The sequence below is a fragment of the Gymnoscopelus braueri genome (assembly GCF_963280865.1).
Source record: "Gymnoscopelus braueri genome assembly, chromosome: 19".
NCBI classification, from domain to species: Eukaryota; Metazoa; Chordata; class Actinopteri; order Myctophiformes; family Myctophidae; genus Gymnoscopelus; species Gymnoscopelus braueri.
In genome coordinates, this window is record NC_137621.1 from 3,581,866 (window position 1) to 3,604,294 (window position 22,429).

The window sequence follows — 22,429 nt, forward strand, 5'->3', positions numbered from 1 at the left end:
CTCTTCAAAACATTATACCTATTAACAATGTTTTGAGAAAAAACTAACGAACAAGCAATACAAAGTCCTGTAAAAAACATGTATCGTATACCGAATGTCCTTGTTTCAACTCAACAAAATCCATTCACGTAGAAAAATCGGAAATGGACTCAAACTGCTGCGTGCACCAGCAGCTCAAGTCCACAGTCACTTAACAATAGATAGAGAGAGAAAAAGAGAGAGAGAGAAAGAGAGAGAAAGTGAGAAAGAGAGAGAGAAAAAGAGAGAGAGAGAGCCGTAGCCCTACCCGAGACCCATTAACAAACAGGTCACAAACGCTACAAGCAAAAAGCCACCGCGACGCTTGGAAACAACATATGCAAACACGCACAATGAGTACCAGGAACCAACTTTAAGTGCCATCAGTGGGCTGCCCTTACATTACATACTTATAGACATTCTTACCGAACCGAATATTTTCCACAGGCCTCTCTGTCAACCTTAAACGCTGGGATACAATGTTGCAAACTGTTTCACAAAATAAGCTTAAAATATCGGTATTTAGAAACGTGTCGGCTTAAATCACTGCGTAGCCATGGATCACATGACGCTCGTCTGACGATAACGGCAATACTGGAAGTTATTCCCCGATAAAACAAGCTTAAAATATAAAACAACTCAGAACACCCTATCCAGCACTTTCATACCTTCACTTCCTTTCATAACCATGTGGAAATATCCGGTGCGCTCACGTATATTATAACTAGCAAAATTAAACACCAATAGTGAGAGTCTAGACTTACAAGGCTCTATTTTATCACAAGAGCCCTCTTAAACCAGATGTGTTTTTTACACTTTCTGATCAGATCCTACGTGTAATTAATGTCTAGCTTGAACCCCTAGAAAGAAATTATACGCTTTAATGTACCACGACAAATCAAAAGTCCATTTATACTATCCGAAATGCAGTTTAACCCAGACACGGCTTGAACCCCCGTGAAGAGATCGAACACTTTTTTGTGGCACACGGAAACGGTGAAACACACACTTCTACGCTCCCTGTGTCAGTGTCTCACCAATGCGTGCATGAAAACATACACTCCACAGGCTCCAAGCGGCCTTCAAGCACGCAACTTAAAACCACTCAGAGACACCATCCATTTCCGCCGGAGCCAAAATGGCTCATAAGGTTTGTTTTTTTTTCCAACCGCCATAAACACGGACAAAGTTTAACATTAGAAGTACAATTCACACATACCTTCAACGAAAACTTTGTAGAAATGTCCCGTGTTCCAGCAGCAAAGGGCCTAGCTGTCTCGCCAATAATTTGTGGTAAACTGAGCCCATTTTGGAAGACGGAAGCAGACATGTTTCTCTGGGCGGTAATAAATCACAATCCTTTAATGTCCGAGGTAGTCATTTCCAACAATTCCATTTTATTGTCAGAGTTCTCAGCATCCCATACATACAAGTCAATTCGACGTACAGTGCATAGTCCATAGATCCATTTTATCCTGTTGGACGCGACATCTGTGTGTAGCCCAAAAACACAGAGAGTCCTGTTTTTCCCAATAGCACCATGTTATAAGCAACCAGATATTCCTCCTTCTGACCACTCACAACACAGATTTTATAGAACAATAGACCTTCTTGGGCAGGCCTTCTCAATCGGCACAAGGAATTAGCATCTCACTTGGTTTAAACATGTGACAATTTACTTTAACCCTTATCTATAAAACTGTACCTTTACACAAGCTCATATTATGCAATCTTTGTTTAACACCTTATTACCTTCAAAATAAGACCACACATATTTGTATTCAACTTTGTATGAATGATTGAGACAGAAAGAGATGATTTAAAAGGGGACTTGGCGTTTTCCTTAGATTCAAGAAGAAAAGTCTACATGCAACTAACTGGCTTCTCCCCAACCACATTTGTTCACACTTGTGTACTTACTATAGAATAAGCTTTTACTGTGAGCTAGTTATAATTTACAATAATTCAGTTTAAGTCTATTTCTTTTAACAGCTGGCTGTAGAGAGAGAGAGAGAGAGAGATGGCAACATGCGTGATTAGATCGCATAATTACAATGCCTTTTTGGGAACAAAGAACTCGGCTGGGTGTGGTGTTTCAGGTTCACACCTAAGACAATAGACAGGATCCCAGAGTTTTAACCCAATTACCTCTGTTGCAGACAGCTGTACTCCCCCACACTCTGACAGGGAACTTTGTTGACAATTTGTGTTCATAGTGTATTAATAGCATATTAACTTCATATTCATCAGTCTTGAATACTGATACACGACACAATGTTTCTCAAAAGGAAAAAAAGGGAAATCTGTGAATATAGTGGATGACAGTGATCTGAGTGATCTGAGCGATACATTTTTCGTTGGCATGGTTGACTGTGAAGATGAGCCTGCAAAGGAGGTTAATGCCATTAAAAAAGATAAATGGACAGCACCACTGCAGATAAATGGAACTTTGGTTACTATGAAGCTAGACACTGGTGCAAAGGCAAATTTGATCAGCATGTCAGATATCAGAGAAATGAAGGAAAAGCCAAAAATACAGAGAAAGACACTTGCACTGAAAGACTATAATGGAAAAGGAATTGACAGTCTTGGAACATGTAAACTGAAAATTACTGTCAAAGGCAAAGTGCACCACCTACTATTCTCTGTTGTGGCTGAGGAACGTGATTCACTGCTAGGTGATAAATCCTGTGAAAATTTGGGGCTAGTGAAAAGAGTGTATCGCATCAATACAGCTGTAAATGCACTAAGTGACTCTGTGGACGGCATTGTACAGAACTTTGCAGAAGTCTTCAGGGGTTTTGGTTTATTGCCATTTACATACAAAATACAGCTGAAGGAAAACGCACAGCCAGTTGTGCATGCTGCACGACGAGTCCCAGCTCCACTCAAAGACAGCCTAAAGAAAGAGCTGGACAGGATGATATCATTGGGAGTAATCAAACAGATTGAGGAACCAACAGACTGGGTCAACTCCATGGTGTGTGTAAAGAAAAAAAATGGAGACCTGAGATTATGTATGGACCCAAAAGATCTCAATGAGAACATTAAGCGTGAGTACTATCAAATTCCAAAACGTGAGGAGATCACCAGGGAAATGGCGGGCGCCAGATACTTTACAAAGCTTGATGCGTCACAAGGTTTCTGGCAGCTGAAACTAGATGAGTCCAGCACCAAATACTGTACCTTTAATACGCCTTTCGGGAGATATTGTTTCCTAAGACTCCCATTTGGAATAATCTCAGCATCTGAAATCTTTCACAGAGCAGTGGAGCACATTATTGAGGGCCTGGAAGGTGCAAGATGCTATGTGGACGACATCATCGTCTGGGGCGCCACAATTCAGGAGCATAATGAGCGGCTGATAAAAGTGATGGAGCGGGTGCAAAAGTATGGGCTAAAACTCAACAAAAAAAAGTGTCAGTTTGGAGCTCAAGAAATTGTCTTCCTGGGAGACAAGCTCTCTGCACATGGTGTTGAGGCTGATCAGGAAAAGATACGTGCCATACAGAGCATGCCAAGGCCCACGGACAAGACTGGTGTGTTAAGCATAATGGGGATGCTAAATTTCATTGGCAAATTCATTCCCAACCTATCAGTAAAAACATCCTGCATCCGTGAGCTTCTGCATAAAGAAAATCTGTTTGACTGGACAGCCAAACATGAGAATGAGTGGGAAAATCTCAAACAGACACTGACCACTGCACCTGTATTGACTTTCTTTGACCCAACAAAAAAAATCAAGGTGTCAACAGATGCTTCGAAAGATGGGATCGGTGGAGTTCTCCTACAGGCTGAAGGTGAGCACTGGAAACCAGTGGGCCTATGCATCCAGAACCATGACAGAGACTGAATGCAGATATGCTCAAATAGAAAAAGAGTGCCTAGGTTTGGTCTTTGGCCTAGAGAAGTTTCACAGCTACATATATGGTCTACCATCATTCACTGTGGAGACAGATCATCGTCCATTAGTATCGATCATAAAAAAAAACTTAAATGACATGTCTCCAAGAATTCAGCGTCTCATGATGAAGCTGCAGAGATATGACTTTGAGCTGATCTATACACCAGGAAAGTACCTAATACTCGCCGACGCGCTCTCGCGAGCACCCACAAGGAGGTGTGAGAGTACATCAGATGAAGATGTTCAGTGCCATGTGAACATGGTATCTGCTGCGCTTCCTGTGTCAGACAAAAAGTCTGAACAAATAGCTGTTGAAACAGAAAAAGACACAGAGTTGCAGCATGTCATGGAGAACATGCAGAATGGATGGCCTGTAGGTTCCTGCCCACTGTTCTACCACATTAGAGGTGAGCTGAGTGTTGTTAATGGACTGTTGCTGAAGCAAAACAGAATAGTCATTCCACACAAATTAAGACAGGATCTGCTACAGAGAATCCATGAAGGTCATCTCGGTGTCGAGAAATGTAAAAGAAGGGCAAGAGACACAGTGTACTGGCCTGGAATTAACAAAGACATTGAGAAAATGATAAGCAGATGTGAGACATGCCAGAAGCATAGGAACAAGCAAACCAAAGAGCCTATGGTGATAGCTGATGTGCCAACAGCACCATGGCATAAAGTTGGAATGGACTTGTTTCATCTGAAGGACAAAGATTATCTCGTGGTCATAGACTACTACTCCAACTTCCCTGAAATGGCACTACTTTCAAATACATCATCAAGCTGTGTCATCACACATACAAAATCCATCTTTGCCAGGAACGGCATAGCCAATATCGTCCAGAGCGACAACGGCCCATGTTTTAATAGCAAAGAATGGCAGAGATTTGCTGAACAGTATGACTTTAAACATGTGACGTCTAGTCCTTTGTATCCACAGGCAAATGGGAAAGCTGAAAAGGGAGTCCACATTCTAAAGCAACTGCTGAAGAAAGCTGCTGACAGTGACTCTGACCCTTACCTAGCTTTACTCAGCTACAGAGCGACACCATTGGAATGCGGACTGTCACCTGCTGAGCTGCTGATGAACAGAAAGCTGCGTACTACACTGCCATGCATCTCAAAGCAAAAGAAACATCTGGAACTGGAACGGAAGCTACTAAAGCAGAAAACAAAGCAAAAGTCATTCTATGACAGAGCAGCAAAGCAACTTCCACCACTGTCAAGCAATGACACTGTCAGAATTGAAGAGCCTGGTGGATGGAAAACAAAAGCCACCGTTCTCCAAGAAGTAGCTCCACGATCGTTCACTGTGAGGACAGAGGAAGGACAGATCTTCAGACGCAATCGCCGCAGTCTTCTTAAAACACCAGAGACTGTTGAAGAGCTCAGTGAGGCCCAGAGTGAGTCCATCCCTGAGTCCATCCCTTCACCTGCCACAGATTCACAAACAACACATACACAACACACACACCACTCTCCTTCTCCTTCTACACCTGTGCTCAGGAGATCCACAAGAGAGAGCAAAAAGCCTGAGAGACTGGGTTTGTAAAAAAAAAAAAAAAAAAAAAAAAAACTTTAAAATTGAAGAAAACAAATGAAAAAACATTGTAAAAAAAAAAAAAAAAAAAAAAAAACACAAGATTGTAAAATGTATATGTGATTGATATGTGATGTCTAGATTGTCTAGATTTATTGCAGGATAGGAAAGTCAGATTATGGTCTAAAAAACACATTTATGCTGGCTACCTAATGCTTAGTGTATTAATGTTGCACTCTGATATTGTTCTTTGTGATGTGCTTAGATAGATTACAACTGCATTATTAGTTGCTTCACAGCAAGGGGGATGTGATGATTATCTGTGATAGTTTGTATTGTCTGTAGCCACAAGGTGTCAGTAGTGTCAGTAGTGGGTCAGTATCTATATAATGAATGCACAGAGGCAGGAAGTGAGTTCATATAGAGTTCATGCATCAGACAAACATTGTACACATGTGGTTGATATGAATAAAGAAGCCTATGGAATTAAAGGACATGGTCATCATTGACTCAAAGAACAGAACAAAAGGGTACTGTGCTAGTGTCAATAAAGGTGAATATGATCTATTTTTTATAATTTATGATGGTCGTACATAGCATACAAAGCTTGTGCTTAGTCTATTTACTTCTAACTCTATAACTGAATATGTCAGGGTTTAGCCGTTTATTTCAGACAGCCATGCAAACGAAATGCCTCACGACCAACGCAACGACGGGGTTTCGGAGAAATTGGAGCAAGACGACTGGACGTACTGGAAGGTTCTGAGGAAGGAGAATATGTGGCGATTAAACAGATTATTATTATTATTGTCTCCGCCAGGCCGAAAGGCATGGCGAGAGTATGTTTTCGCCCCTGTCCGTCCGTCCGTCCGTCCGTGTGTCCGTCATTCTGTCATTTTGTGTACAGCTAATCTCCGGCACCGTTGGCTTGATCGCAGAGAAACTGTGCACACACACTCCCTGGATGCCAGAGCAGAACCTCTGCCCCAAATTTTTCACATGGGCCTGTTATAGCGCCACCAGGAGGCCGCTTTTTGCAAAACACATTTTTGGACAGTACTCCTACAGATTTTGGCCAAAAATCCCCCAAATCGGTACACAGTATCTCTATAGTCATTAAAAGAAACGGCTAATTTCAGATTTTTCATATTCCATCCTGATTGGCAAAAATTGGCTTTCAAAGTTTGCAGGAGTACTCCGTTTCGAACAAAATGCCTCAAATCATAAACACAGCATGCAATTTCCGTGAAATTTTGCTCACACATTCCCATTAGGCAGAGGAAGAAATGCCATTTGAAAATGTTAAAATCAGCCTCATGGTGGCGCTGTAACAGGCCGATTCGTGTTTTACCTATAACTGCACCGATCTGTGTAAAACTTTGTATGCACACTCTCTAGAGGCCAAGGAAAAACCTTTGCCCTGCATTTTTCACATTTGCCTTTTATAGCGCCACCAGGAGGCAGACTTATGTAAAACACATTTTTTGATATTAAGCCTTCAGATTTGATCAAAATTTCACGCAAATAGGTACACATGATCTCTATAGTCATGTGATCAAGACGGATCTGTTTGATTTTTCATATTCCATCCTGATTGGCTAACATTGACATGTAATGTTTGCAGGAGTGGCCCGTTTTGAACAAAATGCCGCAAAACATGAACGCAGCGTCCGATTGTGGTGAAACTTTGAATGCACATTTGCACTACGTTGAGGAACCTTTTAACATTGGCATGTTATAGCGCCACCAGCAGGTCAAAATTAGCAAAACACATTTTTAGAACAAAATGCCTCAAATCATGCATACAGTGTCAGATTGCCGTGCACAGCCTAGGAATAAATGGCACCCTTTTCACATTGGCCTATTATAGCGCCACCAGGAGGCCATAATAACCTACCTGACCTGGCGGAGACTTGTGCTCCGAGGAGCACTTTTTCTAGTTATTATAATTTTTTCTGGAAAAAAAAACCAAGATATCGTGATTTGAAAATATTCTGCTCCATTCACTCTTTGTTTAACTTCTTACTGAAAAAGGCTGTATCTCGGCTCCTAAGCACTTTTTGTTTTACAATGAATTTTGGCTCTGGCATAAATAAGCTGGGCACTGAATGAGTTAAAGTGGCAATTTAAGGACCTTTTTAATAAAAAAAAAAAAAGATTCGAAATGAAACTAGAAAAAGTGCTCCTCGGAGCACAGGTCTCCGCCAGGTCAGGTAGGTTATTGTGGTCTCCTGGTGGCGCTATAATAGGCCATTCATGGTTTGATGCATTTTGTTCAAAAAAAATTATTTTGCTAAATTAACCTGCTGGTGGCGCTATAACAGGCCAATGTTAAAAGGGTAGCGTTTTGTCCTCAACATAATGTGAATGTGCGTGCAAAGTTTTACCGCAATCGGACGCTGCGTTCATGATTTGCGGCACTACTGCAAACTTTAGATGTGAATCTTAGGCAATCAGGATGGAATATGAAAAATTAAACAGATCCGGCTTGATCACATGACTAAAGATCATGTGTACAGATTTGCGTGAAATGTGGATGAAATCGGAAGGGGTAATATAAAGAAATATGTTTTACATATGTCGGCCTCCTGGTGGCGCTATAAAAGGCAGAAGTGAAAAATGCAGGGCAAAGGTTTTTCCTTGACCTCTAGGGAGTGCGCTTACAGAGTTTTACACAGATCGGTGCAATTATAGGTAAACACACAAATGGGCCTGTTATAACGCCACCATGAGGCTGATTTGAACATTTTCAAGTGGCATTTTTTCCTCGGCCTAATGGGAATGTGCGTGCATAATGTCATGGAAATTGCATGCTGTGTTCATGATTTGAGGTATTTTGTTCAAAACGGAGCACTCCTACAAACTTTGGAAGCCATTTTAAGCCAATCAAGATGGAATATGAAAAATCTGAAAGACTCGTTTCCTTTAATGACTAATAGAGATACTGTGTACCGATTTGCATGATTTTTGGGCAAAATCTGTAGGAGTACTGTCAAAAAATATGTTTTGCACAAAGCGGCCTCCTAGTGGCGCTATAACAGGCCTATGTGAAAAATGTGGGGCAGAGGTTCTGCTCTGGCATCCAGGGAGTGTGTGTGCACAGTTTGGCTGCGATCAAGCCAACGGTGCCGGAGATTAGCTGTACACAAAATGACAGAATGACACACGGACGGACGGACGGACAGGGGGTAAAACATACTCTCTTGCCATGCCTTTCGGCATGGCGGAGACAATAATTGTGAGGCGTTGTGGGCTTGTAGATCTGCTATTTTCACAATATCTATCTGTGGAACCGAGTCAAACTAAATGTAATGCTTCAACTCAAATATGATTTTTTTTTTGGGGGGGGTCCCCGGTTCAAATATGATTTGGTTGAGAATCACTGATAAAGGCCTTCACTAGCAGTTGAACTACACTGTTGATTGCAAGTGGTCAGATCTGATCCATGTATTCTGGACATCTCCATCGTCCATCTTATCCTGCATTGCTTGCTGTGGGGTAACGATGTGATCAGGTCCAGTGGTGTAAAGTAACAAAGTACATTTACTTAAGTACAATTTTGCAGGTATTTGTACTTTTTACTCCACTACAATGATTTGAAAACTTACTAGTTAATTTTCAGATATAAATGATGATATTAACCACTTTAGCCCTATTTTACATAGGCTATTTGAAAATAGCAGATCTAAATCCCATTTTTTTTAGCTTGTAGATCTGCTCAAAAATGGCACTTTGAGTACATTTTGACGCCAATACTTTTGTACTTTTAATTAAGTAAAGGATTCTATATTGCAGTATTGGTACTTTTACTTAAGTAAAGAATTTGAGTACTTTTTCCACCACTGGGTTTTTAGCATGGGTTTTCAACGGGGTGTCCGGGACCCCTAGGGGGGCCCATACTGAGTCATTCTCACCCTGCTTGAACCATCCATCATGTGCCAACCTCTAGATGATGTTCTGTAGCAGCCATTCATGAATAATTAGTGGGTGCAGCTGTTGTTTTCCAGCAGGTTGAGGAGGATTAGCAGGCAATAAGCCTGCACTGTGTGATACCTGTATGGCACCAGGACATTAACCCATTCAGACCAGTAAGCAAACGCATCCGTGGTCATTCTAAGATTTCTTTGGCCATTCAAAAAATAGCAGATGGCTAAATACATATCATTTTGGGGGTCCTTGACATGAAAAAAGTTTGAGAACTGATATATATTCAAAGATTTCCTCAATTTTTCACGATTTTTCCAAAACAACTTGTAGAGTGCCGCGCAATGAGCTTGTATAGCTGCTATTTTTGAATGGCCAAATAAATAAAAAAAATGACACACAGATGCGTTCCCGGTCTTAATGGGTTAATATAGCCAGGAAATTAATGAGACACGATGAAAGAATGATAAAGAACGGCTCTTAATTACAGGAATCATAATATCCTCTAGTGATGAGCATGATTCTGGCAAAGTATGGATGGATCATGAAAATTAATGAATCCCCCCACCTGCTACATGTTACCATCACTCCAGATGACTTAAATGATGGAGAGCAACATTTGGTAGAACTGGACTTTAATGTCATCATTGAGATTTGATCATAAAAAATAATGCATCCACTGAAATTAAATGCATCCTCTGAAATAAACCAACACTAATTATAAAGTGAGTGAGAATGCAGCCAGTCTGAACCGGACATGCTAGCATGAACAAGGCAAGCAAGACGCAGGAAACCAATATCGAATAATCGAGACAATTTCATGATACGATACAATTAACAATATTGGGCAATATTATGCCCATAATATATGGAGGTCCTCGAGCTCTCCCCACGCTTGGTCGAAACACTTGCCCATACATGGACATCCCCGAAATCCTGTCAAGCTGGTGTGTCATCGATATGATGTCATAGCTGTGAGGTCATGACATACATACTGTGGTACCCCGCTGACAACCAATATTGCGCGGCTTTGCTAGCGGTTTGAACCACGTGAAGAGTGAAATTACGGCGCAGAAGAACATTACGATATAAAACCTCCATAAAAGGTCAGTAAACATGGCGGCTGGTGCAGCTGGGTTCCAGCGATGGGTTCGGGCACTGACCAGAGGGAGGAGAGGACCCGAAATTCCAGCCCTCGTGTCGGGCAGCAGAGCAGCCTCCTTCTCCTCCTCCTCCGGCTGTTCCAAGGACATGCTTCCCGGGCCGTACCCCAACACCCCCGAGGAGAGAGCCGCCGCGGCCAAGAAGTACAACATGGCAGCCGAGGACTACCGGCCTCATCCCGACAACGGCGAGGGCTACGGCGACTACCCGAGGCTCCCGGACCGATCGCAGCACGAGCGAGACCCCTGGTACGCCTGGGACCACCCGGACCTGCGGAGGAACTGGGGGGAGCCCATGCACTGGGACTTCGACATGTACACCAGGAACCGCGTGGACACGTCCCCCAGCCCCGTCCCGTGGCGCACCATGTGCAGATGTCTGCTGGGCTTCGTGGGCTTCATGGCGCTCATGTTCTACCTGGGGGAGAGGTTCCCGGCGTACCAGGCCGTCGCGCCCAAGCAGTACCCGTACAACGACCTGTATCTGGAAAGAGGAGGAGAGCCCGACAAACAGCCTGGTGAGGAAGTCAAACATTATGAAATATAATAATGTTTGTTGGCGGGGGAAGGGGAAAAAAGCTGTGCAGTTTCACTAGGGATACGGTGACCGAACATCCCGGTTGTCCCAGTTTCAAGCTGGGTTTCCCCTGAGTCGTGACAATATGTTAAATACAACAAAAAAAAAAAAGATTTTCAACAATGACTTTTAAATTGTCCCAGTTTTCACCACAATTAAAATAACTATGTTATACCCATTGTCAGAGTACCCGTTGTAACCAAGCCGCAGGACTGCAAGGATTATTCTAGTTTTTATTATAGTTTATTATAGTTTAATCATAATCTTTTTTTTATTTTTTTTGTGCCAGGGACCCCCAGCTGAGAGGATTTGTGTTAATAACATTTTCAATATATTTCAATAATCTTCAAAAATAGCAGTTGTGCAAGCTTGCAGCGTGGCACAAATTGACATGCTGTGAGCTTGTAGTTCTGTTATTGTTGAATAGACAACGTATACAAGGACAAAGGCTCTTCAATATGGGAACAATTTTGGTTGGGTCGATTGGACAATGCATTCATGGTTTGCATTGTATTTTTCTCCTGCAAACTTTGGAAGCCAACTATAGCCAATCGGTAATAGAACAGTGGTTCTCAATTGTTTTAATTTCAAGGACCCACCTCAACTCTGACAGTGTACATAAGGGGTCCATTTGGTTCCAATTGTATACTGTCAGAGTTACAGACATGTAAGGGTCAATTCAGAACCCCCTCAAGGAACCTTGACAGTCCCCGGACCCCACTTTGAGAACCACTGGTATAGAATATCAAGACGGTATAATGCGTGTTTATCTTATGACTCCAGAGACAATCGATTTATTGGGGTTTTGGACAAAGTATGCAGTAGTAGAAAAACACCTAAGACGATCTAGATAGGCGGAAATGGGCGTGGCTTATATAGGAAGTTGCGGCCTGGTCCAAAGAATCCAGGAAAAAAATGTTTGAACAAAAAAAAAAGTAAAACCTATGGTTCAAGAGTCATGGTTCATGAAGTCAATTGAAAACATGCCTATTGCCTATTGGCTGCGCTGGCTACGAGGTTTGCAAGGCACGCTCCGGGCCTCACATACACGCAGGCATATACACAGACAGACAGACAGAGGCAAAAACAATCTCTGACCGAGTCAAATGGGAACAAGTTAAAAGCATAGCAGAGATAAACCAATACACATCCAAAAGGCATGTTTGACTTGGTTTATTTGATTGTCGTTACAAATCATAGCCTGTAAAAAATACTACACAGTTGAGTGAACAACCACAACTCTCGTTTCTCGTGTTCGTCTTTACTGAGGAGAGAATGGAACAATCAACAAACTATACTATAAAAACTGGTCAAACATTGGCCAAATTGTCAAATAATATAAGAGGCAAACATTTTGAAAATAGCCGATCTGTTAATTGTGGTTTTCACAATATATATTTATGGAACCGAGTCAAACCAGGGCCGGACTGGGACCAAAATTCAGCCCTGGCATTTTGGTCCGGACCGGCCCACCACCCCCCGGACCGTTTTGTCAACGGGGGGGGGGGGTGAACTCTGCAGCCGCACTGAGGCCCCTGCTGGAAAGCATCCCAGCCCAAACATTAATGTAACTAATAATTGGGCCACGCGACCCTGAAATGACCGTAATAATCATAAAATGGGAGCGAAAATATTTGATTAAAAAAAAAAAAAAAAAACACTTTTTTTTTTTTTTTTTTTTTTTGGGTGGCCCAGCGGCCCACTGGCCCGCGGCCCACCGGGCATTTGCCCGGTACGCCAAATGGCCAGTCCACCCCTGAGTCAAACTAAATGTAATGACTCAACTTTTACAATTCCAAGTGCTTGTCAGGGTGAGGGGGTCCCCACCAGTTCAAATATGATTATGTTGGGGGGGGGTCACAGCCTGAAAAGCTTGAGAACTGCTTCAAATGACTGACCGTTAGAAACCAATATGGACACCTCCTGGGTCTGTAACTGTACCCTTTGGTTCCCTTTATACACTGATGTACATTGAAACCGCAGATTGGGGTCCCAGAGATTAAAAAAAATACATCAAATGGGCGTCCGTTTGCCTAATGAATATCAGTGGTGTGTCATTTACATAACAAAACAAAAAATTGAAATCAATCAATACTTGTTATTCTTTAGCGCTTCGAACCGCCGCGTCAAGTCGTCAAAGTCGATGTCATCGGAGGAGGAGTTGGTGCTGACGCTGTCCGTGCCGCCAAAGGAGGACATGCCCGCAGGGAGCGTGTCTGGAACAGAGGGCAGCTCGGGCAGACCGTCGACGTCATAGATCTGAGCTGAGGGGCCGGTGGCTCCTCCTCCTTGCACAGGGTGCTGGAAGTTGTTCAAGTTGTCGAAGGTCCCAACAGCCTCTGCTGCTCCTCTGGGAGCAGGGTAGTTGAATGCTGTTGGCATCGGCATCAGCATGGCAGCATGAGTGGTGAAACCTCCTCCTCCTCCTCCTCCCCCGCCCCTCTTGTCAGTAGTGCCCACGTCGATGAGGTCCTTCACCTCGCAGGTGCAAACCTGAGGCAGCGCGCCGAGGTCTGATTCGTCCGGCTCGTAGGGAACGTTGTAGTTCTTGGCGATCTCCACCAGGTAGTTCTCCACCAGGACCCTGGGAGGGGCCTCCACGCTCAGCTTGTGCATCAGCCTGTCGTTGACGGTGCCGAGCTGGTTCATCCGGCACAGCCGGCCGAACTCCCTGCTGTATTTGGCGCACAGCTGGTCGGACACGACCTTGAGCTCCGACACCTCCGACTGCAGGCGGGGGGCGGCCCAGATGAGGGTGGACACGGCCTCCTGCAGGCCCGGGTCCAGCTCCTTCATGGACTGGACGAGGCCGAAGCGCGCCAGCAGCAGGTCGCAGAACAGCTCCAGGATCTCCATGGCCTCCACCAGGTAGTCCTCTCGGATGATGTGCTCGACGCGAATCCGCGCACGCTCGTCCTTCCCCGACGACAGGTAATCCGCAATGTCCTTCCTGGCCTTCTGGGCGAGCTCCGTCTTCTTCTTCTCCAGGAGTTTGAGTCGGTTGATGACCAGCCGCAGGTTGACCCGGAGTCTCTCTGCCCGGAAGTCACCTCCCATGATGCTTAAGTACGTTTTGGCTGTGTGGATTAAGAGGCCAGTAGAGGCCGTTAGGAAAGAGGGCTTAAGTCTTGTGAGTGTTGATTTCTCAAAGGTGGAGGTTGATTATACTAATTAAACTACTTGACTAATGAATTGGAACTAACCAATGATGTCTTCTACCCGTAGGAACGGTTATCATGTGACTGCCAGCAGGACATGTGTTAGTGGTTTGTCTCTGGATTGGCCTCTAATATGCTTGCTCTTGTAGGCGGGGAAGGATAGTGAAGGCTTGATCGCTCTACATAAGGTTTTATGGAATCATTAAGTATCTCTCAGGATACCGCCCCTCACTGTGTGGTCTTCCTTTAATCTGAGCTGTCCTCAATGCTTTCATCATCCACTATGACGTCACCTATGGTCAAATAAAGAGTTCTATGTCAGACGGTATTCATCCTCGGCAGTCTAAGTGCAGCCAGAGGGCCAGGTAAGACCCTCAATCAAGTGATTAGAGTCTAATCACTAGACCATGAACCCCCATTTTAAAGTATTGTTACCTCTGGGACCCCGATCTACACAGTGACATCCTCAGCGTTGCTTTAACTCGGAGTGTGTACAAATGGAATCAAATGGACCTGTGAGGGCAATTGGGCATGACTGTGCTTCGCGCTTGCTAGTCGATACTGAAATTATAGTAGCTAGCCCATAGGTCCTTACAAACCCGGGGCGATTTTCTCATGCGAATAATACGTTATTTTTTTAAACCTTAAAAAGTCAATGCAAGCTTCCACATCAGTTTCGAGGAGCGAAAAAGCGCCTTTTAATTATTCAGACCGAGTCCAAATTGTGCGTATATTAGCATAATCGCCGGTGTGTAATGACCTTAACAGTTATATTTGTTGTAAGCCAAATTAAACCTTACAGGGGAACTACCTGTTGTACATGTCTATCTGTCTTTTATGCCCATATATGGATATCTCTATCTGTCAGTCCTTGTCGCTGTTATGCCCATATATGGAGATCCTTGATTTCATCAGTGTACAGATATATTGGTCGAATGGCGGTTTCTGGACAACCGGATCTCCAGATACAGTATGCCTATATATGGGATCGGCGGTTCAGGACAAGCGCCAGCCCAACCGACTTCCCACCGGACACCACACTCCCACTGCCCACGTGCCGAGTTTGAAGTCGAACGGCTGGACCGTTTTAGAGGTGCGCGAAGGCCAGATATGCACACTGACAAGCGTGCACACACACACACACACACACACACACACACACACACACACACACACACACACACACACACACACACACACACACACACACACACACACACACACACACACACACACATTTGATTCATGATTAGATTACATATATTGACATTGACTTCCATTATACAATTAGAATTAAGTATTTCAAAAAGTTTTAGAACATAATGTGGAATACTGAGTTAGCTTACAGGCAGTGTTGTGCACAAGACATCTGATGTGGATCGGTTTGGTTTGTAAGGTTAGCGAAGGACGGACAAACGGACAGAGAGACCTATAGACCACGGTTTTCTCACTGCAGGTCTGTTGGAAATGCACACTCCACCGATGTATGTAATACCTGTTGTACCCGTCTGTCTATCAAGTGGTCCAGGGACCCCTTGGGGTCCGAAGGGACCCTAGCGGGTGTGTAACTCTTGAGAGTGTATACATGTATTTGGTTCCATATGTACACTCTGAGTTAAATTAACACAACATGCCATCAAAGAGGGTCTGTGGTGGAAATGAAAAAAAAGCTTGGGAATCACTAAGATAGGCACCCGTCTTGTGTCCTAATGTTATCTCTTAGCACGCCGTGGGTCTCTATTTGTGTTAATGGTAATGCTGGTTGCGCTAGGGGGTCCAGTAGCATTCACCGGCGGTGGTGCGTTGCGACCACCCGGTCGCCCCACACCCCCAAAGGTGGAATCGCGAGGCGGGTTGTTGGCGAATGATTGCAAGGTACCTGGCGGAGCGTTGTTAGTGCCCGAATTATTCTGATGAGGCATCCGATGGTGGTTTCCTCCCCCTCTCTGGTTCCGATCCTGCTTACCGGACTGGTTCTGGTGCAGCTGATTATCCTTCTCAAAAAGCTCAGAGTTTGGCTCGCTGAAGTTCGGCACCTCAGAGAACACCAAGCAGAACTCCCCGACCTTACGCAGCTCCCCCCCTTTTTCCGTGTACAGGGTGAGACATCCCCGGTATGCCTTGGAGTAGCCCCTGTCCAGCCGCAAGATGTCCCCTGGCTGGATGAAGCTGCCGATCTCGTCCCACACCGAGATGGCGATGCTGCCGCTCTTGTCGGCCACCTTGAAGGAGCGCACCGTGTTGCCGTCCTTGGTCTTGGTCTCTCGCTCGATATCCAGCACAATGAAGACGATGTTCAGCTTCTTCTGTCCGGGCTTCACGTCCTTTATTAGCGCCATAGAGGCCTGGTTTGTGGGGTTTAAGTCTTGTGAGTGTTGATTTCTCAAAGGTGGAGGTTGATTATGCTATTTAAACTACTTGACTAATGAATTGGAATCATTAAGTATCTCTCAGGTTACCGCCCCTCACTGTGTGGTCGTCCTTTAATCTGAGCTGTCCTCAATGCTTTCATCATCCACTATGACGTCACCGATGGTCAAATAAGGAGTTCTATGTCAGACGGTATTCATCCTCGGCAGTCTAAGTGCAGCCAGAGGGCCAGGCAAGACCCTCAGTCTCCTTTGGCTTTTTGGTACACTTGATATGCATTAGAGTCTAATGCATATCACGTGATTAGACCATGAACCCTCATTTAAAAGTATTGTTACCTCTGGGACCCCGATCTACACCGTGACATCCTCAGCGTTGCTTTAACTCGGAGTGTGTACAAATGGAATCAAATGGACCTGTGAGGGTGATTGGGCATGACTGTGCTTCGCGCATGCTAGTCGATACTGAAATTATAGTAGCTAGCCTAACAGTTATGTTTGTTGTAAGCCAAATTAGACCTTACAGGGGAACTACCTGTTGTACATGTCTATCAGTCTTTTATGCCCACATATGGAGATCCTTGATTTCATCAGTATACAGACATATTGGTCGTATGGTGGTTTCTGGATAACCGGATCTCCAGATATGCCTATATATGGGATCGGCGGTTCAGGACAAGCGCCAGCCCAACCGACTTCCCACCGGGCACCACACTCCCACTGCCCACGTGCCGAGTTTGAAGTCGAACGGCCAGAGACAAACCACTAACACATGTCCTGCTGGCAGTCACATGATAACCGTTCCTACGGGTAGAATACATCATTGGTTAGTTCCAATTCATTAGTCAAGTAGTTTAAATAGCATAATCAACCTCCACCTTTGAGATATCAACACTCACAAGACTTAAACCCCACAAACCAGGCCTCTATGGCGCTAATCAAGAACATGAAGCCCGGACAGAAGAAGCTGAACATCGACTTCATTGTGCTGGATATCGAGCGAGAGACCAAGACCAAGGATGGCAACACGGTGCGCTCCTTCAAGGTGGCCGACAAGAGCGGCAGCATCGCCATCTCGGTGTGGGACGAGATCGGCAGCCTCATCCAGCCGGGGGACATCGTGCGGCTGGACAGGGGCTACTCCAAGGCATACCGGGGATGTCTCACCCTGTACACGGAAAAAGGGGGGGAGATGCATAAGATCGGGGAGTTCTGCATGGTGTTCTTCAGCAAGCCGAACCCGGAGCTTTTGGAGAAGGATAATCAGCTGCATCAGAACCAGTCCGGTAAGCAGGATCGGAACCAGAGAGGGGGAGGAAACCACCATCCGCCTCAACAGAATAATTCAGGCACTAACAACGCCCCGCCAGGTACCTTGCAATCATTCGCCAACAACCCGCCTCGCGATTCCACCTTTGGGGGTGTGGGGCGACCGGGTGGTCGCAACGCAGCACCGCCGGTGAATGCTACTGTGGTGGAAATGGAAAAAAAAGCTTGGGAATCACTAAGATAGGTACCCGTCTCGTGTCCTAATGTTATCTTTTAGCACGCCGTGGGTCTCTATTAGTGTTAATGGTAATGCTGGTTGCGCTAGGGGGTCCAGTAGCATTCACCGGCGGTGGTGCGTTGCGACCACCCGGTCGCCCAACACCCCCAAAGGTGGAATCGCGAGGCGGGTTGTTGGCGAATGATTGCAAGGTACCTGGCGGGGCGTTGTTAGTGCCTGAATTATTCTGATGAGGCGGATGGTGATTTCCTCCCCCTCTCTGGTTCCGATCCTGCTTACCGGACTTGTTCTGGTGCAGCTGATGATCCTTCTCCAAAAGCTCCGGGTTCGGCTCGCTGAAGTTCGGCACCTCAGAGAACACCATGCAGAACTCCCCGATCTTATGCAGCTCCCCCCCTTTTCCCGTGTACAGGGTGAGACATCCCCGGTATGCCTGGGAGTAGCCCCTGTCCAGCTGCACGATGTCCCCCGGCTGGATGAGGCTGCCGATCTCGTCCCACACCGAGATGGCGATGCTGCCGCTCTTGTCGGCCACCTTGAAGGAGCGCACCGTGTTGCCGTCCTTCGTCTTGGTCTCTCGCTCGATATCCAGCACAATGAAGACGATGTTCAGCTTGTTCTGTCCGGGCTTCACGTCCTTTATTAGCGCCATAGAGGCCTGGTTTGTGGGGTTTAAGTCTTGTGAGTGTTGATTTCTCAAAGGTGGAGGTTGATTATGCTATTTAAACTACTTGACTAATGAATTGGAATCATTAAGTATCTCTCAGGTTACCGCCCCTCACTGTGTGGTCGTCCTTTAATCTGAGCTGTCCTCAATGCTTTCATCATCCACTATGACGTCACCTATGGTCAAATAAGGAGTTCTATGTCAGACGGTATTCATCCTCGGCAGTCTAAGTGCAGCCAGAGGGCCAGGCAAGACCCTCAGTCTCCTTTGGCTTTTTGGTACACTTGCTATGCATTAGAGTCTAATGCATATCACGTGATTAGACCATGAACCCTCATTTAAAAGTATTGTTACCTCTGGGACCCCGATCTACACCGTGACATCCTCAGTGTTGCTTTAACTCGGAGTGTGTACAAATGGAATCAAATGGACCTGTGAGTGCGATTGGGCATGACTGTGCTTCGCGCATGCTAGTCGATACTGAAATTATAGTAGCTAGCCTAACAGTTATGTTTGTTGTAAGCCAAATTAGACCTTACAGGGGAACTACCTGTTGTACATGTCTATCAGTCTTTTAAGCCCATATATGGATATCTATATCTGTCAGTCCTTGTCCCTGTTATGCCCACATATGGAGATCCTTGATTTCATCAGTATACAGACATATTGGTCGTATGGTGGTTTCTGGATAACCGGATCTCCAGATATGCCTATATATGGGATCGGCGGTTCAGGACAAGCGCCAGCCCAACCGACTTCCCACCGGGCACCACACTCCCACTGCCCACGTGCCGAGTTTGAAGTCGAACGGCCAGAGACAAACCACTAACACATGTCCTGCTGGCAGTCACATGATAACCGTTCCTACGGGTAGAAGACATCATTGGTTAGTTACAATTCATTAGTCAAGTAGTTTAAATAGCATAATCAACCTCCACCTTTGAGATATCAACACTCACAAGACTTAAACCCCACAAACCAGGCCTCTATGGCGCTAATCAAGAACGTGAAGCCCGGACAGAAGAAGCTGAACATCGACTTCATTGTGCTGGATATCGAGCGAGAGACCAAGACCAAGGATGGCAACACGGTGCGCTCCTTCAAGGTGGCCGACAAGAGCAGCAGCATCGCCATCTCGGTGTGGGACGAGATCGGCAGCCTCATCCAGCCGGGGGACATCGTGCGGCTGGACAGGGGCTACTCCCAGGCATACCGGGATGTCTCACCCTGTACACGGGAAAAGGGGGGGAGCTGCATAAGATCGGGGAGTTCTGCATGGTGTTCTTCAGCAAGCCGAACCCGGAGCTTTTGGAGAGGGATAATCAGCTGCATCAGAACAAGTCCGGTAAGCAGGATCGGAACCAGAGAGGGGAGGGGGAGGAAACCACCATCCGCCTCAACAGAATCATTTAGGCACTAACAACGCCCCGCCAGGTACCTTGCAATCATTTGCCAACAACCCGCCTCGCGATTCCACCTTTGGGGGTGTGGGGCGACCGGGTGGTCGCAACGCAGCACCACCGGTGAATGCTACTGTGGTGGAAATGGAAATAAAAGCTTGGGAATCACTAAGATAGGTACCCGTCTCGTGTCCTAATGTTATCTCTTAGCACGCCGTGGGTCTCTATTAGTGTTAATGGTAATGCTGGTTGCGCTAGGGGGTCCAGTAGCATTCACCGGCGGTGGTGCGTTGCGACCACCCGGTCGCCCAACACCCCCAAAGGTGGAATCGCGAGGCGGGTTGTTGGCGAATGATTGCAAGGTACCTGGCGGGGCGTTGTTAGTGCCTGAATTATTCTGATGAGGCGGATGGTGGTTTCCTCCCCCTCTCTGGTTCCGATCCTGCTTACCGGACTTGTTCTGGTGCAGCTGATGATCCTTCTCCAAAAGCTCCGGGTTCGGCTCGCTGAAGTTCGGCACCTCAGAGAACACCATGCAGAACTCCCCGATCTTATGCAGCTCCCCCCCTTTTCCCGTGTACAGGGTGAGACATCCCCGGTATGCCTGGGAGTAGCCCCTGTCCAGCTGCACGATGTCCCCCGGCTGAATGAGGCTGCCGATCTCGTCCCACACCGAGATGGCGATGCTGCCGCTCTTGTCGGCCACCTTGAAGGAGCGCACCGTGTTGCCGTCCTTCGTCTTGGTCTCTCGCTCGATATCCAGCACAATGAAGACGATGTTCAGCTTGTTCTGTCCGGGCTTCACGTCCTTGATTAGTGCCATAGAGGCCTGGTTTGTGGGGTTTGACATCGTTCACGGTATCGACGGTAAGTGATTACAATAGGCGGTAATATGGTCAACTCTCCCTTGTTTGTCTTCTCCTTATCGCGTAAATATTTACGGGTTGTATTGTGATCGGTCCTCGTCCAATCGGTACAAAGCTTCACCTCTCGTTAATGCCCCTCCCGCTCTTCAGGGCCTGCTTTTCAAGCAGTCTTGATGCTTGCGTCTTAATGATGATGTTACTATGCCATGCCAAATATGGAGTTGTTGACAACTCCATTCTTGTGGAGTTATATACGTATATATATCATATAACTGCTTGATACGTCGCAAATACATGACGTCACAAATGCGTGACCACATGCCCCATTATACATAAACCTTGTCAGCGAACTCAAAGCCGAAGTTTGCTCAGCGAGAGAGACAGGATGCAAGTCACGTCCGAATAGGCTATGGTAATCAAGATATACTACACCTCTGTCGCCGGCTCCAGGGAGGTCAAGTCCCAGCAGGAGGAGCTGTTGCGCTTCTTCGAGAGCAAGAACATTGCGCACGAGCTCATCGACGTCTCCGTGGACGAGAGGGTCCGGGACCGCATGAGGGCAAAGGCGGCGAACCCCCGGGCGGTTCCCCCCCAGCTGTTCAACGGGGACAAGTACCTCGGCAACTACGAGATGTTCTCTGAGGCTGTGGAAGACGGCCGAATCATGCAGTTCTTGCGGCTGGCATGAGTTATGTGTTTTTTCCACTGCCTCACCCTTCTAACTTCCATGCACCCTCCTGGAAATATTATTTACCCCCGGCTGACACTGCCCACCCATTCAGTGCCATGACATACAATCCCATCTGTACCAGTTTGTTTTTAAAACTTTAACCACGGCCACCAACAGTGTTGATTTTGACAGCACATTTTTTTAATTTAATTTTAGTCATAGTTTTTTGAATAACATTCCATTTAGTTTTAGTCATCTGAAATGTTTTAGTTTTTGTCTAGTTTTAGTCGACTAAATATCATAAGATTATAGTCGACTCAATCTACAGTTGATTTAGTCGCCTAAAATGTATTTTTGCGGTGCCTTGATGGCGTCGTAATGGCTGATTTTACACTTGGTTACATGCTGAAAATAGCCGATCTACAAGATCACAACGTGTCGCAGCGCGACGCGTTGTGAGCTTGTAGACCTGCTATTTTCAGAGGGCAACAAAGAAACAAACCGAGTGCAACCAAACATAAAATGACTTGTATTTTAGTTCTACTGGATCTCTTCTCCACCAGTCCCTCACTAACATCGTAGTCTGTTTTATTTGTTGACAAAATTGTCATAGTTGTAAGTCATAGTTTTAGTAATCATAGCTTAGTTTTTATTTAGTTTTTATTT

The 22,429-nt window shown here is 45.6% G+C and overlaps 7 protein-coding genes and 1 pseudogene across 8 annotated transcripts in view; 3 read left to right on the plus strand and 5 right to left on the minus strand.

Moving 5' to 3' along the window:
* LOC308075364 (C-type lectin domain family 4 member C-like) overlaps positions 1 to 22,429 on the minus strand; it is a 598,318-nt gene that overhangs the window by 136,839 nt on the left and 439,050 nt on the right. The window lies entirely within an intron of this gene.
* LOC308074061 (NADH dehydrogenase [ubiquinone] 1 beta subcomplex subunit 8, mitochondrial-like) lies at positions 10,503 to 11,096 on the plus strand (the record flags this gene model as incomplete). The annotated part of the gene is made up of 1 exon (XM_080413399.1): positions 10,503 to 11,096. One exon carries the CDS (start codon positions 10,503 to 10,505, stop codon positions 11,094 to 11,096), a length of 594 nt encoding a protein of 197 aa, XP_080269525.1.
* On the minus strand, positions 13,215 to 14,183 carry LOC308074062 (IST1 homolog; the record flags this gene model as incomplete). Its single annotated transcript, XM_080413400.1, has 1 exon — positions 13,215 to 14,183. The coding sequence occupies one exon, from the start codon at positions 14,181 to 14,183 to the stop codon at positions 13,215 to 13,217; it is 969 nt and encodes a 322-aa protein (XP_080269526.1).
* On the minus strand, positions 15,997 to 16,623 carry LOC308074063 (SOSS complex subunit B2-like; the record flags this gene model as incomplete). The annotated part of the gene is made up of 1 exon (XM_080413401.1): positions 15,997 to 16,623. The coding sequence occupies one exon, from the start codon at positions 16,621 to 16,623 to the stop codon at positions 15,997 to 15,999; it is 627 nt and encodes a 208-aa protein (XP_080269527.1).
* Positions 18,189 to 18,812, minus strand: LOC308074064 (SOSS complex subunit B2-like; the record flags this gene model as incomplete). Its single annotated transcript, XM_080413402.1, has 1 exon — positions 18,189 to 18,812. One exon carries the CDS (start codon positions 18,810 to 18,812, stop codon positions 18,189 to 18,191), a length of 624 nt encoding a protein of 207 aa, XP_080269528.1.
* On the plus strand, positions 19,816 to 20,240 carry LOC308074065 (SOSS complex subunit B2-like; annotated as a pseudogene). The gene has a single exon. The product of its transcript is annotated as an SOSS complex subunit B2-like (transcript).
* On the minus strand, positions 20,427 to 21,077 carry LOC308074066 (SOSS complex subunit B2-like; the record flags this gene model as incomplete). Its single annotated transcript, XM_080413403.1, has 1 exon — positions 20,427 to 21,077. The coding sequence occupies one exon, from the start codon at positions 21,075 to 21,077 to the stop codon at positions 20,427 to 20,429; it is 651 nt and encodes a 216-aa protein (XP_080269529.1).
* On the plus strand, positions 21,503 to 21,781 carry LOC308074067 (SH3 domain-binding glutamic acid-rich-like protein 3; the record flags this gene model as incomplete). Its single annotated transcript, XM_080413404.1, has 1 exon — positions 21,503 to 21,781. One exon carries the CDS (start codon positions 21,503 to 21,505, stop codon positions 21,779 to 21,781), a length of 279 nt encoding a protein of 92 aa, XP_080269530.1.